This window comes from Salmo salar, unplaced genomic scaffold (assembly GCF_905237065.1).
Source record: "Salmo salar unplaced genomic scaffold, Ssal_v3.1, whole genome shotgun sequence".
NCBI lineage: Eukaryota > Metazoa > Chordata > Actinopteri > Salmoniformes > Salmonidae > Salmo > Salmo salar.
The window spans coordinates 207,501-225,158 of record NW_025548249.1 but is presented as its reverse complement, the minus strand read 5'-3'; the positions used below and the strand labels follow the sequence as shown (position 1 = coordinate 225,158).

At 48.2% G+C, this 17,658-nt stretch overlaps 1 protein-coding gene across 1 annotated transcript in view; it reads right to left on the bottom strand.

Annotated features, from left to right (window-relative positions):
- LOC123732807 (E3 ubiquitin-protein ligase SMURF1-like) overlaps positions 1 to 17,658 on the bottom strand; it is a 70,493-nt gene that overhangs the window by 36,386 nt on the left and 16,449 nt on the right. The window contains 2 exon segments of the mRNA XM_045712089.1: positions 3,709 to 3,774; positions 16,024 to 16,160. Coding sequence (XP_045568045.1) covers positions 3,709 to 3,774; positions 16,024 to 16,160 — 203 coding nt within the window.

Sequence of the window (17,658 nt, the reverse complement as noted above, 5' to 3'; positions counted from 1 at the left end):
TTGGTTTCTGATTGGTCAACAAGCTTATTTGACGTGTATCTTTTTTGGCACCCAAACGGCCCAAACGGCGTTCCATAGCGGAGACCCAAACGGCCCAAACGGCGTTCCGTAGCAGAGACCCAAACGACCCGAACGACCCAAACGGCCTGAACGGCCCAAACGGCGTTCCGTAGCAGAGACCCAAACGGCCCGAACGGCCCAAACGGCGTTCCGTAGCAGAGACCCGAACGGCCCAAACGGCGTTCCGTAGCAGAGACCCAAACGGCCCAAACGGCGTTCCGTAGCAGAGACCCAAACGCCCCAAAGGCAGTTAACCCCACTGTTCCCCTGAACAAGGCAGTTAACCCCACTGTTCCCCTGAACAAGGCAGTTAACCCCACTGTTCCCCTGAACAAGGCAGTTAACCCCTGAACAACCCCCACTGTTCCCCTGAACAAGGCAGTTAACCCCACTGTTCCCCTGAACAAGGCAGTTAACCCCACTGTTCCCCTGAACAAGGCAGTTAACCCCACTGTTCCCCTGAACAAGGCAGTTAACCCCACTGTTCCCCTGAACAAGGCAGTTAACCCCACTGTTCCCCTGAACAAGGCAGTTAACCCCACTGTTCCCCTGAACAAGGCAGTTAACCCCACTGTTCCCCTGAACAAGGCAGTTAACCCCACTGTTCCCCTGAACAAGGCAGTTAACCCCACTGTTCCCCTGAACAAGGCAGTTAACCCCACTGTTCCCCTGAACAAGGCAGTTAACCCCACTGTTCCCCTGAACAAGGCAGTTAACCCCACTGTTCCCCTGAACAAGGCAGTTAACCCCACTGTTCCCCTGAACAAGGCAGTTAACCCCACTGTTCCCCTGAACAAGGCAGTTAACCCCACTGTTCCCCTGAACAAGGCAGTTAACCCCACTGTTCCCCTGAACAAGGCAGTTAACCCCACTGTTCCCCTGAACAAGGCAGTTAACCCCACTGTTCCCCTGAACAAGGCAGTTAACCCCACTGTTCCCCTGAACAAGGCAGTTAACCCCACTGTTCCCCTGAACAAGGCAGTTAACCCCACTGTTCCCCTGAACAAGGCAGTTAACCCCACTGTTCCCCTGAACAAGGCAGTTAACCCCACTGTTCCCCTGAACAAGGCAGTTAACCCCACTGTTCCCCTGAACAAGGCAGTTAACCCCACTGTTCCCCTGAACAAGGCAGTTAACCCCACTGTTCCCCTGAACAAGGCAGTTAACCCCACTGTTCCCCTGAACAAGGCAGTTAACCCCACTGTTCCCCTGAACAAGGCAGTTAACCCCACTGTTCCCCTGAACAAGGCAGTTAACCCCACTGTTCCCCTGAACAAGGCAGTTAACCCCACTGTTCCCCTGAACAAGGCAGTTAACCCCACTGTTCCCCTGAACAAGGCAGTTAACCCCACTGTTCCCCTGAACAAGGCAGTTAACCCCACTGTTCCCCTGAACAAGGCAGTTAACCCCACTGTTCCCCTGAACAAGGCAGTTAACCCCACTGTTCCCCTGAACAAGGCAGTTAACCCCACTGTTCCCCTGAACAAGGCAGTTAACCCCACTGTTCCCCTGAACAAGGCAGTTAACCCCACTGTTCCCCTGAACAAGGCAGTTAACCCCACTGTTCCCCTGAACAAGGCAGTTAACCCCACTGTTCCCCTGAACAAGGCAGTTAACCCCACTGTTCCCCTGAACAAGGCAGTTAACCCCACTGTTCCCCTGAACAAGGCAGTTAACCCCACTGTTCCCCTGAACAAGGCAGTTAACCCCACTGTTCCCCTGAACAAGGCAGTTAACCCCACTGTTCCCCTGAACAAGGCAGTTAACCCCACTGTTCCCCTGAACAAGGCAGTTAACCCCACTGTTCCCCTGAACAAGGCAGTTAACCCCACTGTTCCCCTGAACAAGGCAGTTAACCCCACTGTTCCCCTGAACAAGGCAGTTAACCCCACTGTTCCCCTGAACAAGGCAGTTAACCCCACTGTTCCCCTGAACAAGGCAGTTAACCCCACTGTTCCCCTGAACAAGGCAGTTAACCCCACTGTTCCCCTGAACAAGGCAGTTAACCCCACTGTTCCCCTGAACAAGGCAGTTAACCCCACTGTTCCCCTGAACAAGGCAGTTAACCCCACTGTTCCCCTGAACAAGGCAGTTAACCCCACTGTTCCCCTGAACAAGGCAGTTAACCCCACTGTTCCCCTGAACAAGGCAGTTAACCCCACTGTTCCCCTGAACAAGGCAGTTAACCCCACTGTTCCCCTGAACAAGGCAGTTAACCCCACTGTTCCCCTGAACAAGGCAGTTAACCCCACTGTTCCCCTGAACAAGGCAGTTAACCCCACTGTTCCCCTGAACAAGGCAGTTAACCCCACTGTTCCCCTGAACAAGGCAGTTAACCCCACTGTTCCCCTGAACAAGGCAGTTAACCCCACTGTTCCCCTGAACAAGGCAGTTAACCCCACTGTTCCCCTGAACAAGGCAGTTAACCCCACTGTTCCCCTGAACAAGGCAGTTAACCCCACTGTTCCCCTGAACAAGGCAGTTAACCCCACTGTTCCCCTGAACAAGGCAGTTAACCCCACTGTTCCCCTGAACAAGGCAGTTAACCCCACTGTTCCCCTGAACAAGGCAGTTAACCCCACTGTTCCCCTGAACAAGGCAGTTAACCCCACTGTTCCCCTGAACAAGGCAGTTAACCCCACTGTTCCCCTGAACAAGGCAGTTAACCCCACTGTTCCCCTGAACAAGGCAGTTAACCCCACTGTTCCCCTGAACAAGGCAGTTAACCCCACTGTTCCCCTGAACAAGGCAGTTAACCCCACTGTTCCCCTGAACAAGGCAGTTAACCCCACTGTTCCCCTGAACAAGGCAGTTAACCCCACTGTTCCCCTGAACAAGGCAGTTAACCCCACTGTTCCCCTGAACAAGGCAGTTAACCCCACTGTTCCCCTGAACAAGGCAGTTAACCCCACTGTTCCCCTGAACAAGGCAGTTAACCCCACTGTTCCCCTGAACAAGGCAGTTAACCCCACTGTTCCCCTGAACAAGGCAGTTAACCCCACTGTTCCCCTGAACAAGGCAGTTAACCCCACTGTTCCCCTGAACAAGGCAGTTAACCCACTGTTCCCCTGAACAAGGCAGTTAACCCCACTGTTCCCCTGAACAAGGCAGTTAACCCCACTGTTCCCTTGAACAAGGCAGTTAACCCCACTGTTCCCCTGAACAAGGCAGTTAAACCCACTGTTCCCCTGAACAAGGCAGTTAACCCCACTGTTCCCCTGAACAAGGCAGTTAACCCCACTGTTCCCCTGAACAAGGCAGTTAACCCCACTGTTCCCCTGAACAAGGCAGTTAACCCACTGTTCCCCTGAACAATGCAGTTAACCCACTGTTCCCCTGAACAAGGCAGTTAACCCCACTGTTCCCCTGAACAAGGCAGTTAACCCCAATGTTCCCCTGAACAAGGCAGTTAACCCACTGTTCCCCTGAGCAAGGCAGTTAACCCCACTGTTCCCCTGAACAAGGCAGTTAACCCCACTGTTCCCCTGAACAAGGCAGTTAACCCCACTGTTCCCCTGAACAAGGCAGTTAAAGATAAATAAATGTGTTTGGATCCCTAATGAATATAAATTAACACGGGTTCATTAAAATCTACCCAGTCCCGTACCACATTTTCCGAACGGAAACCCTGTGTCCACTCAGTCTTACCTACGATCTGTCCTCGTACTGCATCACTATCTGATGGATTCAGCTTACACAGATCCAACCGCTGGTCTGGAGAGAGAGGGAGAGAGAGGAGAGAGAGAGAAAGAGAGAGAGAGAGAGAGAAAGAGAGAGAGAGAGAGAGAAAGAGAGAGAGTAGAGAGAGAGAGAGAGAGGAGTTTGTAGTGTATCTGTGTGCTCCAGAGAGAGAGGAGTTTGTAGTGTATCTGTGTACTCCAGAGAGAGGAGTTTGTAGTGTATCTGTGTACTCCAGAGAGAGAGGAGTTTGTAGTGTATCTGTGTGCTCCAGAGAGAGAGGAGTTTGTAGTGTATCTGTGTGCTCCAGAGAGAGAGGAGTTTGTAGTGTATCTGTGTGCTCCAGAGAGAGGAGTTTGTAGTGTATCTGTGTGCTCCAGAGAGAGGAGTTTGTAGTGTATCTGTGTGCTCCAGAGAGAGAGGAGTTTGTAGTGTATCTGTGTGCTCCAGAGAGAGAGGAGTTTGTAGTGTATCTGTGTGCTCCAGAGAGAGAGGAGTTTGTAGTGTATGTGTGTGCTCCAGAGAGAGAGGAGTTTGTAGTGTATGTGTGTGCTCCAGAGAGAGGAGTTTGTAGTGTATGTGTGTGCTCCAGAGAGAGGAGTTTGTAGTGTATCTGTGTGCTCCAGAGAGAGGAGTTTGTAGTGTATCTGTGTGCTCCAGAGAGAGAGGAGTTTGTAGTGTATCTGTGTGCTCCAGAGAGAGAGGAGTTTGTAGTGTATCTGTGTGCTCCAGAGAGAGAGGAGTTTGTAGTGTATCTGTGTGCTCCAGAGAGAGAGGAGTTTGTAGTGTATCTGTGTGCTCCAGAGAGAGAGGAGTTTGTAGTGTATCTGTGTGCTCCAGAGAGAGAGGAGTTTGTAGTGTATCTGTGTGCTCCAGAGAGAGAGGAGTTTGTAGTGTATCTGTGTGCTCCAGAGAGAGAGGAGTTTGTAGTGTATCTGTGTGCTCCAGAGAGAGGAGTTTGTAGTGTATCTGTGTGCTCCAGAGAGAGGAGTTTGTAGTGTATCTGTGTGCTCCAGAGAGAGGGGTTTGTAGTGTATCTGTGTGCTCCAGAGAGAGGAGTTTGTAGTGTATCTGTGTGCTCCAGAGAGAGAGGAGTTTGTAGTGTATCTGTGTGCTCCAGAGAGAGAGGAGTTTGTAGTGTATCTGTGTGCTCCAGAGAGAGAGGAGTTTGTAGTGTATCTGTGTGCTCCAGAGAGAGGAGTTTGTAGTGTATCTGTGTGCTCCAGAGAGAGGGAGTTTGTAGTGTATCTGTGTGCTCCAGAGAGAGGAGTTTGTAGTGTATCTGTGTGCTCCAGAGAGAGGAGTTTGTAGTGTATCTGTGTGCTCCAGAGAGAGAGGAGTTTGTAGTGTATCTGTGTGCTCCAGAGAGAGGAGTTTGTAGTGTATCTGTGTGCTCCAGAGAGAGAGGAGTTTGTAGTGTATCTGTGTGCTCCAGAGAGAGGAGTTTGTAGTGTATCTGTGTGCTCCAGAGAGAGGAGTTTGTAGTGTATCTGTGTGCTCCAGAGAGAGAGGAGTTTGTAGTGTATCTGTGTGCTCCAGAGAGAGAGGAGTTTGTAGTGTATCTGTGTGCTCCAGAGAGAGGAGTTTGTAGTGTATCTGTGTGCTCCAGAGAGAGAGGAGTTTGTAGTGTATCTGTGTGCTCCAGAGAGAGGAGTTTGTAGTGTATCTGTGTGCGTTTTTGGTACCTAATGAAACTGATATTTGTCAGTCCCCTTCACTTTCCCAAATGTTGTTACATTACAGCCTTATTCTTAAATGGATTAAATACTGCATTTCCCTCATCAATCTACACACAATACACCATCATGACATCACAATACCCCATGATGACATCACAATACCCCATGATGACATCACAATAGCCCATCATTACATCACAATACCCCATCATGACATCACAATACCCCATAATGACATCTCAATACCCCATAATGACATCACAATACCTCATTATGACATCACAATACCCCATGATGACATCACAATACCTCATAATGACATCACAATACCTCATTATGACATCACAATACCCCATAATGACATCACAATACCACATAATGGCAAAACGAAAACAGGTTTTTTGAAATTTGTGCAAATGTATAAAAAATTCTAAACAGAAATACCTTATTTACACAGACCATTTTCTATGAGACTCAAAATTGAGCTCCTGTTTCCATTAATCATCCTTGATGTTTCAACAACTAAGAATTGTATTTATTATGGATCCCCATTAGTTCCTGCCAAGGCAGCAGCTACTCTTCCTGGGGTTTATTATGGATCACCATTAGTTCCTGTTGCCAAGGCAGCAGCTACTCTTCCTGGGGTTTATTATGGATCCCCATTAGTTCCTGTTGCCAAGGCAGCAGCTACTCTTCCTGGGGTTTATTATGGATCACCATTAGTTCCTGTTGCCAAGGCAGCAGCTACTCTTCCTGGGGTTTGTTATGGATCCCCATTAGTTCCTGCCAAGGCAGCAGCTACTCTTCCTGGGGTTTATTATGGATCCCCATTAGTTCCTGTCAAGGCAGCAGCTACTCTTCCTGGGGTTTATTATGGATCCCCATTAGTTCCTGCCAAGGCAGCAGCTACTCTTCCTGGGGTTTATTATGGATCCCCATTAGTTCCTGCCAAGGCAGCAGCTACTCTTCCTGGGGTTTATTATGGATCCCCATTAGTTCCTGCCAAGGCAGCAGCTACTCTTCCTGGGGTTTATTATGGATCCCCATTAGTTCCTGCCAAGGCAGCAGCTACTCTTCCTGGGGTTTATTATGGATCCCCATTAGTTCCTGTTGCCAAGGCAGCAGCTACTCTTCCTGGGGTTTATTATGGATCACCATTAGTTCCTGTTGCCAAGGCAGCAGCTACTCTTCCTGGGGTTTGTTATGGATCCCCATTAGTTCCTGCCAAGGCAGCAGCTACTCTTCCTGGGGTTTATTATGGATCCCCATTAGTTCCTGTCAAGGCAGCAGCTACTCTTCCTGGGGTTTATTATGGATCCCCATTAGTTCCTGCCAAGGCAGCAGCTACTCTTCCTGGGGTTTATTATGGATCCCCATTAGTTCCTGTCAAGGCAGCAGCTACTCTTCCTGGGGTTTATTATGGATCCCCATTAGTTCCTGCCAAGGCAGCAGCTACTCTTCCTGGGGTTTGTTATGGATCCCCATTAGTTCCTGCCAAGGCAGCAGCTACTCTTCCTGGGGTTTATTATGGATCCCCGTTAGTTCTGCCAAGGCAGCAGCTACTCTTCCTGGGGTTTATTATGGATCCCCATTAGTTCCTGCCAAGGCAGCAGCTACTCTTCCTGGGGTTTATTATGGATCCCCATTAGTTCCTGCCAAGGCAGCAGCTACTCTTCCTGGTGTTTATTATGGATCCCCGTTAGTTCCTGCCAAGGCAGCAGCTACTCTTCCTGGGGTTTATTATGGATCCCCATTAGTTCCTGCCAAGGCAGCAGCTACTCTTCCTCCAGCAGAATTAAGGCAGTTTATACAATTTTAGATGAGAAACCATGCACCTGAACAAAGATAGCGCAGACGTGCGATTGCCTTTTTCGATCATAGTTATACAATTTTAAAAACATTATAATACATTTCACAACATATTTTACCACCACATATCTGTATAGTAGTGCGTATGTTATTGTGTGTGTGTTTATGCATGTGTCTGTCTCTCTTCTCAGTCCCCGTTGTTCCATAAGCTGTATTTTTATTCTGTTTTGTTTAAATCTGATTCTCCCTGCTGCATCAGTTACCTGATGTGGAATATTGTTTCATGTAGTCATGGCTCTATGTAGTACTGTGCTCCTCCCATAGTCTGTTCTGGACTTGGGGACTGTGAAGAGACCTCTGGTGGCATGTCTTGTGGGGTATGGATGGGTGTCTGAGCTGTGTGCCAGTCAGTTTAAACAGACCTCTGGTGGCATGTCTTGTGGGGTATGTATGGGTGTCTGAGCTGTGTGCCAGTCAGTTTAAACAGACCTCTGGTGGCATGTCTTGTGGGGTATGTATGGGTGTCTGAGCTGTGTGCCAGTCAGTTTAAACAGACCTCTGGTGGCATGTCTTGTGGGGTATGGATGGGTGTCTGAGCTATGTGCCAGTCAGTTTAAACAGACCTCTGGTGGCATGTCTTGTGGGGTATGGATGGGTGTCTGAGCTGTGTGCCAGTAGTTTAAACAGACCTCTGGTGGCATGTCTTGTGGGGTATGGATGGGTGTCTGAGCTGTGTGCTAGCCTGAGCTGTGCGAGCCAATGGCAATTTTCCTCCTTGTGGCACCTGATCACACGACTGAACAGTAGTCCAGGTGCGACAAAACGAGGGCCTGTAGGACCTGCCTTGTTGATAGTGTTGTTAAGAAGGTAGAAACTAGGGCCTGTAGGACCTGCCTTGTTGATAGTGTTGTTAAGAAGGTAGAAACTAGGGCCTGTAGGACCTGCCTTGTTGATAGTGTTGTTGAGAAGGTAGAAACTAGGGCCTGTAGGACCTGCCTTGTTGATAGTGTTGTTAAGAAGGTAGAAACTAGGGCCTGTAGGACCTGCCTTGTTGATAGTGTTGTTAAGAAGGTAGAAACTAGGGCCTGTAGGACCTGCCTTGTTGATAGTGCTGGTAAGAAGGTAGAAACTAGGGCCTGTAGGACCTGCCTTGTTGATAGTGTTGTTGAGAAGGTAGAAACTAGGGCCTGTAGGACCTGCCTTGTTGATAGTGTTGTTAATAAGAAGGTAGAAACTAGGGCCTGTAGGACCTGCCTTGTTGATAGTGTTGTTAATAAGAAGGTAGAAACTAGGGCCTGTAGGACCTGCCTTGTTGATAGTGTTGTTAATAAGAAGGTAGAAACTAGGGCCTGTAGGACCTGCCTTGTTGATCGTGTTGTTAAGAAGGTAGAAACTAGGGCCTGTAGGACCTGCCTTGTTGATAGTGTTGTTAAGAAGGTAGAAACTAGGGCCTGTAGGACCTGCCTTGTTGATAGTGTTGTTAAGAAGGTAGAAACTAGGGCCTGTAGGACCTGCCTTGTTGATAGTGTTGTTAAGAAGGTAGAAACTAGGGCCTGTAGGACCTGCCTTGTTGATAGTGTTGTTAAGAAGGTAGAAACTAGGGCCTGTAGGACCTGCCTTGTTGATAGTGTTGTTAAGAAGGTAGAAACTAGGGCCTGTGGTACCTGCCTTGTTGATAGTGTTGTAGAGAAGGCAGAGCAGTGCTTTATTATGGACAGACTTCTCCCCATCTTAGCTACTGTTGTATCAATATGTTTTGACCAGGACAGTTTACAATCCAGGGTTACTCCAAGCAGTTTAGTCACCTCAACGTGCTCAATTTTCACATTATTTATTACAAGATTTAGTTGAGGTTTAGGGTTTAGTGAATGATTTGTCCCAAATACAATGCTTTTAGTTTTAGAAATATTTAGGACTAGCTTATTCCTTGCCACCCATTCTGAAACTAACTGCAGCTCTTTGTTAAGTGTTGCAGTCATTTCAGTCGCTGTAGTAGCTGACATGTATAGTGTTGAGTCATCTGCATACATAGACATACCTGCTTTAGTAAAGATTGGAAAAAGTAAGGGGCCTAGACAGCTGCCCTGGGGAATTCCTGATTCTACCAGTAAGGGTCCTAGACAGCTGCCCTGGGGAATTCCTGATTCTACCAGTAAGGGGCCTAGACAGCTGCCCTGGGGAATTCCTGATTCTACCAGTAAGGGGCCTAGACAGCTGCCCTGGGGAATTCCTGATTCTACCAGTAAGGGGCCTAGACAGCTGCCCTGGGGAATTCCTGATTCTACCAGTAAGGGGCCTAGACAGCTGCCCTGAGGAATTCCTTATTCTACCAGTAAGGGGCCTAGACAGCTGCCCTGGGGAATTCCTGATTCTACCAGTAAGGGGCCTAGACAGCTGCCCTGGGGAATTCCTGATTCTACCAGTAAGGGGCCTAGACAGCTGCCCTGGGGAATTCCTGATTCTACCAGTAAGGGGCCTAGACAGCTGCCCTGGGGAATTCCTGATTCTGCCAGTAAGGGGCCTAGACAGCTGCCCTGGGGAATTCCTGATTCTACCAGTAAGGAGCCTAGACAGCTGCCCTGGGGAATTCCTGATTCTACCAGCAAGGGGCCTAGACAGCTGCCCTGGGGAATTCCTGATTCTACCAGTAAGGGACCTAGACAGCTGCCCTGGGGAATTCCTGATTCTATCAGTAAGGGGCCTAGACAGCTGCCCTGAGGAATTCCTGATTCTACCAGTAAGGAGCCTCGACAGCTGCCCTGGGGAATTCCTGATTCTACCAGTAAGGGGCCTAGACAGCTGCCCTGGGGAATTCCTGATTCTACCAGTAAGGGGCCTAGACAGCTGCCCTGGGGAATTCCTGATTCTACCAGTAAGGGGCCTAGACAGCTGCCCTGGGGAATTCCTGATTCTACCAGTAAGGGGCCTAGACAGCTGCCCTGGGGAATTCCTGATTCTACCAGTAAGAGGCCTAGACAGCTGCCCTGGGGAATTCCTGATTCTACCAGTAAGGGGCCTAGACAGCTGCCTTGGGGAATTCCTGATTCTATCAGTAAGGGGCCTAGACAGCTGCCCTGGGGAATTCCTGATTCTACCAGTAAGAGGCCTAGACAGCTGCCCTGGGGAATTCCTGATTCTACCAGTAATGGGCCTAGACAGCTGCCTTGGGGAATTCCTGATTCTATCAGTAAGGGGCCTAGACAGCTGCCCTGGGGAATTCCTGATTCTATCAGTAAGGGGCCTAGACAGCTGCACTGGGGAATTCCTGATTTAACCTGGATTATGATGTCAGGGCTTCCAACAAAGAACATCCTCTGTGTTCTGTTATACAGGTAACTCTTTATCCACATTATAGCAGGGGGTGTAAAGCCATTATAGCAGGGGGTGTAAAGCCATTATAGCAGGGGGGTGTAAAGCCGTTATAGCAGGGGGTGTAAAGCCGTTATAGCAGGGGGTGTAAAGCCGTTATAGCAGGGGGGTGTAAAGCCGTTATAGCAGGGGGTGTAAAGCCATTATAGCAGGGGGTGTAAAGCCGTTATAGCAGGGGGTGTAAAGCCATTATAGCAGGGGGTGTAAAGCCGTTATAGCAGGGGGTGTAAAGCCATTATAGCAGGGGGTGTAAAGCCATTATAGCAGGGGGTGTAAAGCCATTATAGCAGGGGGGTGTAAAGCCATTATAGCAGGGGGGTGTAAAGCCGTTATAGCAGGGGGGTGTAAAGCCATTATAGCAGGGGGTGTAAAGCCATTATAGCAGGGGGGTGTAAAGCCATTATAGCAGGGAGTGTAAAGCCATAACACACACATTTTTCCAGCAACAGACTATGATCAATAATGTCAAAAGCCCTGAGGTCTAACTAGACAGCCCCCACAATATTTTTATAATCAGTTTCTCTCAGCCAATCGTCAGTAATTTGTGTAAGTGCCGTGCTTGTTGTTGCCAAAGGTCCTTCAACAAAGTACTGAGTAAAGGGTCTGAATACTTACGTAAATGTGATATATTTCATTTTTTTTATTTTTTGCAAAAATTTATAAAACCTGTTTTTGCTTTGTCATTATGGGGTATTGTGTGTAGAAAAAAAAACGATTTAATTAATTTTAGAATAAGGCTGTAACGTCACAAAATGCCTCACGTACCAGGGCAAAGCAGCTAGCAAGGTACTGCTCTGTTTCAGCTGTTATGGTCAGTCTAGCTGTATGGAGGAGGAGGTACTGCTCTGTTTCAGCTGTTATGGTCAGTCTAGCTGTATGGAGGAGGAGGTACTGCTCTGTTTCAGCTGTTATGGTCAGTCTAGCTGTATGGAGGAGGAGGTACTGCTCTGTTTCAGCTGTTATGGTCAGTCTAGCTGTATGGAGGAGGAGGTACTGCTCTGTTTCAGCTGTTATGGTCAGTCTAGCTGTATGGAGGAGGAGGTACTGCTCTGTTTCAGCTGTTATGGTCAGTCTAGCTGTATGGAGGAGGAGGTACTGCTCTGTTTCAGCTGTTATGGTCAGTCTAGCTGTATGGAGGAGGAGGTACTGCTCTGTTTCAGCTGTTATGGTCAGTCTAGCTGTATGGAGGAGGAGGTACTGCTCTGTTTCAGCTGTTATGGTCAGTCTAGCTGTATAGAGGAGGAGGTACTGCTCCGTTTCAGCTGTTATGGTCAGTCTAGCTGTATGGAGAAGGAGGTACTGCTCTGTTTCAGCTGTTATGGTCAGTCTAGCTGTATGGAGGAGGAGGTACTGCTCTGTTTCAGCTGGAATGGTCAGTCTAGCTGTATGGAGGAGGAGGTACTGCTCTGTTTCAGCTGTTATGGTCAGTCTAGCTGTATGGAGGAGGTACTGCTCTGTTTCAGCTGTTATGGTCAGTCTAGCTGTATGGAGGAGGAGGTACTGCTCTGTTTCAGCTGTTATGGTCAGTCTAGCTGTATGGAGGAGGAGGTACTGCTCTGTTTCAGCTGTTATGGTCAGTCTAGCTGTATGGAGGAGGAGGTACTGCTCTGTTTCAGCTGTTATGGTCAGTCTAGCTGTATGGAGGAGGTACTGCTCTGTTTCAGCTGTTATGGTCAGTCTAGCTGTATGGAGGAGGAGGTACTGCTCTGTTTCAGCTGTTATGGTCAGTCTAGCTGTATGGAGGAGGAGGTACTGCTCTGTTTCAGCTGTTAAGGTCAGTCTAGCTGTATGGAGGAGGAGGTACTGCTCTGTTTCAGCTGTTATGGTCAGTCTAGCTGTATGGAGGAGGAGGTACTGCTCTGTTTCAGCTGTTATGGTCAGTCTAGCTGTATGGAGGAGGAGGTACTGCTCTGTTTCAGCTGTTATGGTCAGTCTAGCTGTATGGAGGAGGAGGTACTGCTCTGTTTCAGCTGTTATGGTCAGTCTAGCTGTATGGAGGAGGTACTGCTCTGTTTCAGCTGTTATGGTCAGTCTAGCTGTATGGAGGAGGAGGTACTGCTCTGTTTCAGCTGTTATGGTCAGTCTAGCTGTATGGAGGAGGAGGTACTGCTCTGTTTCAGCTGTTATGGTCAGTCTAGCTGTATGGAGGAGGAGGTACTGCTCTGTTTCAGCTGTTATGGTCAGTCTAGCTGTATGGAGGAGAAAGTACTGCTCTGTTTCAGCTGTTATGGTCAGTCTAGCTGTATGGAGGAGGAGGTACTGCTCTGTTTCAGCTGTTATGGTCAGTCTAGCTGTATGGAGGAGGAGGTACTGCTCTGTTTCAGCTGTTATGGTCAGTCTAGCTGTATGGAGGAGGAGGTACTGCTCTGTTTCAGCTGTTATGGTCAGTCTAGCTGTGTGGAGGAGGTACTGCTCTGTTTCAGCTGTTATGGTCAGTCTAGCTGTATGGAGGAGGAGGTACTGCTCTGTTTCAGCTGTTATGGTCAGTCTAGCTGTATGGAGGAGGAGGTACTGCTCTGTTTCAGCTGTTATGGTCAGTCTAGCTGTATGGAGGAGGAGGTACTGCTCTGTTTCAGCTGTTATGGTCAGTCTAGCTGTATGGAGGAGGAGGTACTGCTCTGTTTCAGCTGTTATGGTCAGTCTAGCTGTATGGAGGAGGTACTGCTCTGTTTCAGCTGTTATGGTCATTCTAGCTGTATGGAGGAGGAGGTACTGCTATGTTTCAGCTGTTATGGTCAGTCTAGCTGTATGGAGGAGGAGGTACTGCTCTGTTTCAGCTGTTATGGTCAGTCTAGCTGTATGGAGAAGGTACTGCTCTGTTTCAGCTGTTATGGTCAGTCTAGCTGTATGGAGGAGGAGGTACTGCTCTGTTTCAGCTGTTATGGTCAGTCTAGCTGTATGGAGGAGGAGGTACTGCTCTGTTTCAGCTGTTATGGTCAGTCTAGCTGTATGGAGGAGGTACTGCTCTGTTTCAGCTGTTATGGTCAGTCTAGCTGTATGGAGGAGGAGGTACTGCTCTGTTTCAGCTGTTATGGTCAGTCTAGCTGTATGGAGGAGGAGGTACTGCTCTGTTTCAGCTGTTATGGTCAGTCTAGCTGTATGGAGGAGGAGGTACTGCTCTGTTTCAGCTGTTATGGTCAGTCTAGCTGTATGGAGGAGGTACTGCTCTGTTTCAGCTGTTATGGTCAGTCTAGCTGTATGGAGGAGGAGGTACTGCTCTGTTTCAGCTGTTATGGTCAGTCTAGCTGTATGGAGGAGGAGGTACTGCTCTGTTTCAGCTGTTATGGTCAGTCTAGCTGTATGGAGGAGGAGGTACTGCTCTGTTTCAGCTGTTATGGTCAGTCTAGCTGTATGGAGGAGGAGGTACTGCTCTGTTTCAGCTGTTATGGTCAGTCTAGCTGTATGGAGGAGGAGGTACTGCTCTGTTTCAGCTGTTATGGTCAGTCTAGCTGTATGGAGGAGGAGGTACTGCTCTGTTTCAGCTGTTATGGTCAGTCTAGCTGTATGGAGGAGGAGGTACTGCTCTGTTTCAGCTGTTATGGTCAGTCTAGCTGTATGGAGGAGGAGGTACTGCTCTGTTTCAGCTGTTATGGTCAGTCTAGCTGTATGGAGGAGGAGGTACTGCTCTGTTTCAGCTGTTATGGTCAGTCTAGCTGTATGGAGGAGGAGGTACTGCTCTGTTTCAGCTGTTATGGTCAGTCTAGCTGTATGGAGGAGGTACTGCTCTGTTTCAGCTGTTATGGTCAGTCTAGCTGTATGGAGGAGGAGGTACTGCTCTGTTTCAGCTGTTATGGTCAGTCTAGCTGTATGGAGGAGGAGGTACTGCTCTGTTTCAGCTGTTATGGTCAGTCTAGCTGTATGGAGGAGGAGGTACTGCTCTGTTTCAGCTGTTATGGTCAGTCTAGCTGTATGGAGGAGGAGGTACTGCTCTGTTTCAGCTGTTATGGTCAGTCTAGCTGTATGGAGGAGGAGGTACTGCTCTGTTTCAGCTGTTATGGTCAGTCTAGCTGTGTGGAGGAGGAGGTACTGCTCTGTTTCAGCTGTTATGGTCAGTCTAGCTGTATGGAGGAGGAGGTACTGCTCTGTTTCAGCTGTTATGGTCAGTCTAGCTGTATGGAGGAGGAGGTACTGCTCTGTTTCAGCTGTTATGGTCAGTCTAGCTGTATGGAGGAGGAGGTACTGCTCTGTTTCAGCTGTTATGGTCAGTCTAGCTGTATGGAGGAGGAGGTACTGCTCTGTTTCAGCTGTTATGGTCAGTCTAGCTGTATGGAGGAGGAGGTACTGCTCTGTTTCAGCTGTTATGGTCAGTCTAGCTGTATGGAGGAGGAGGTACTGCTCTGTTTCAGCTGTTATGGTCAGTCTAGCTGTATGGAGGAGGAGGTACTGCTCTGTTTCAGCTGTTATGGTCAGTCTAGCTGTATGGAGGAGGAGGTACTGCTCTGTTTCAGCTGTTATGGTCAGTCTAGCTGTATGGAGGAGGATACTGCTCTGTTTCAGCTGTTATGGTCAGTCTAGCTGTATGGAGGAGGAGGTACTGCTCTGTTTCAGCTGTTATGGTCAGTCTAGCTGTATGGAGGAGGAGGTACTGCTCTGTTTCAGCTGTTATGGTCAGTCTAGCTGTATGGAGGAGGAGGTACTGCTCTGTTTCAGCTGTTATGGTCAGTCTAGCTGTATGGAGGAGGTACTGCTCTGTTTCAGCTGTTATGGTCAGTCTAGCTGTATGGAGGAGGAGGTACTGCTCTGTTTCAGCTGTTATGGTCAGTCTAGCTGTATAGAGGAGGAGGTACTGCTCCGTTTCAGCTGTTATGGTCAGTCTAGCTGTATGGAGGAGGTACTGCTCTGTTTCAGCTGTTATGGTCAGTCTAGCTGTATGGAGGAGGAGGTACTGCTCTGTTTCAGCTGTTAAGGTCAGTCTAGCTGTATGGAGGAGGAGGTACTGCTCTGTTTCAGCTGTTATGGTCAGTCTAGCTGTATGGAGGAGAAGGTACTGCTCTGTTTCAGCTGTTATGGTCAGTCTAGCTGTATGGAGGAGGTACGGCTCTGTTTCAGCTGTTATGGTCAGTCTAGCTGTATGGAGGAGGAGGTACTGCTCTGTTTCAGCTGTTATGGTCAGTCTAGCTGTATGGAGGAGGAGGTACTGCTCTGTTTCAGCTGTTATGGTCAGTCTAGCTGTATGGAGAAGGAGGTACTGCTCTGTTTCAGCTGTTATGGTCAGTCTAGCTGTATGGAGGAGGAGGTACTGCTCTGTTTCAGCTGGAATGGTCAGTCTAGCTGTATGGAGGAGGAGGTACTGCTCTGTTTCAGCTGTTATGGTCAGTCTAGCTGTATGGAGGAGGAGGTACTGCTCTGTTTCAGCTGTTATGGTCAGTCTAGCTGTATGGAGGAGGAGGTACTGCTCTGTTTGTGTGTGTGTGTGTGTGTGTCTTACAGCCCGTGTCCTTCAGTCTGCTGATGGTGTAGGCCAACAGTCGTATGCAGCCCAGGAACCCGGCGCCCTGCTTCCCCTTGTGGATCTTCTTCTGGTTCCACACACTGATGGTGATGGAGTCTGTCTTCCCTATGTACCTACACACACACACACACACACACACACACACACACACACACACACACACACACACACACACACACACACACACACACACACACACACACACGCACGCACACACAGGTCAGGATTAAAGGTCGACCGATTAATCGGAATGGCCGATTAATTTAGGGCCGATTTCAAGCTTTCATAATGAAATCGGTAATCGGCCCTTTTTTGGACGCCGATTACGGCCGATTACATTCCACTCCACGAGGAGACTGCGTGGCAGGCTGACTACCTGTTACGCGAGCGCAGCAAGGAGCCAAGGTAAGTTGCTAGCTAGCATTAAACTTATCTTATAAAAAAACGATCGATCTTAACATAATCACTAGTTAACTACACATGGTTGATGATATTACCAGGTTAACTAGCTTGTCCTGCGTTGCATATAATCGATGCGGTGCCTGTTAATTTATCATCGAATCACAGCCTACTTCGACAAACGGGTGATGATTTAACTTTTTAGTGACAGAGGGCAGTATTCGGAAATTCGGATGAATGACATGCCCAAATTAAACTGCCTTCTACTCGGCCCAGAAACCAGAATATGCATATTATTAGTAGATTTGGATAGAAAACACTCTAAAGTTTCTAAAACTGTTTGAATGGTGTCTGTGAGTATAACAGAACTCATATGGCAGGCAAAAAACCCTGAGAAAAAAATCCAACCAGGAAGTGGTTTGTAGTTTTTTCAACTGATTGCCTTTCCAAAACTACAGTGTCTGTGATGTCACTTCCTAAGGCTTCCACTCGATGTCAACAGTCTTTAGAACCTTGTTTCCTGCTTCTACTGTTACTGGGGAGAGAATAAGAGCTGTCTCAAGCCTGAGACCAAGGAGTCGTTTACTGCGCGGGCACACCGTTCCTTCTTTTCCCTCTGTAATGAATACGCTATTGTCCGGTTGGAATATTATCGAAGATTTATGTTTAAAAAAAGACCCTAAGGATTGATTGTAAACATCGTTTGACATGTTTCTACGAACGGAAATGGAACTATTTGACTTTTCGTCTCTGGTTCTGCGCTCGCGCGTTACGCCTTTGGAATAGTGATCTGAACGCGCGAACAAAACGGAGGTATTTGGACATAAATTATGGAGTTTATCGAACAAAACGAACATTTCTTGTGGAAGTGGGAGTCCTGGGAGTGCATTCCGACGAAGATCAGCAAAGGTAAGTGAAGATTTATTAATACTGAGTTTTGTTGACTCCAGACCTTAGCGGGTATCTGTATAGCTCGCTCTGGTGGCTGAACTCTGTACTCAGAATATTGAACAATGTGCTTTCGCCGTAAAGCCATTTTGAAATCTGACACAGCGGTTGCATTAAAGGAGAAGTGTAATTATAATTCTTTCAATAACTGTTGTAAATTTGAAATCTTGAAAATCGGCCCTAAATTAAATCGGCCAATCCGATTAATCGGTCGACCTCTACCCACAAATCATTTCTCCAATCTGGGAGGAAAACTCAATAAAG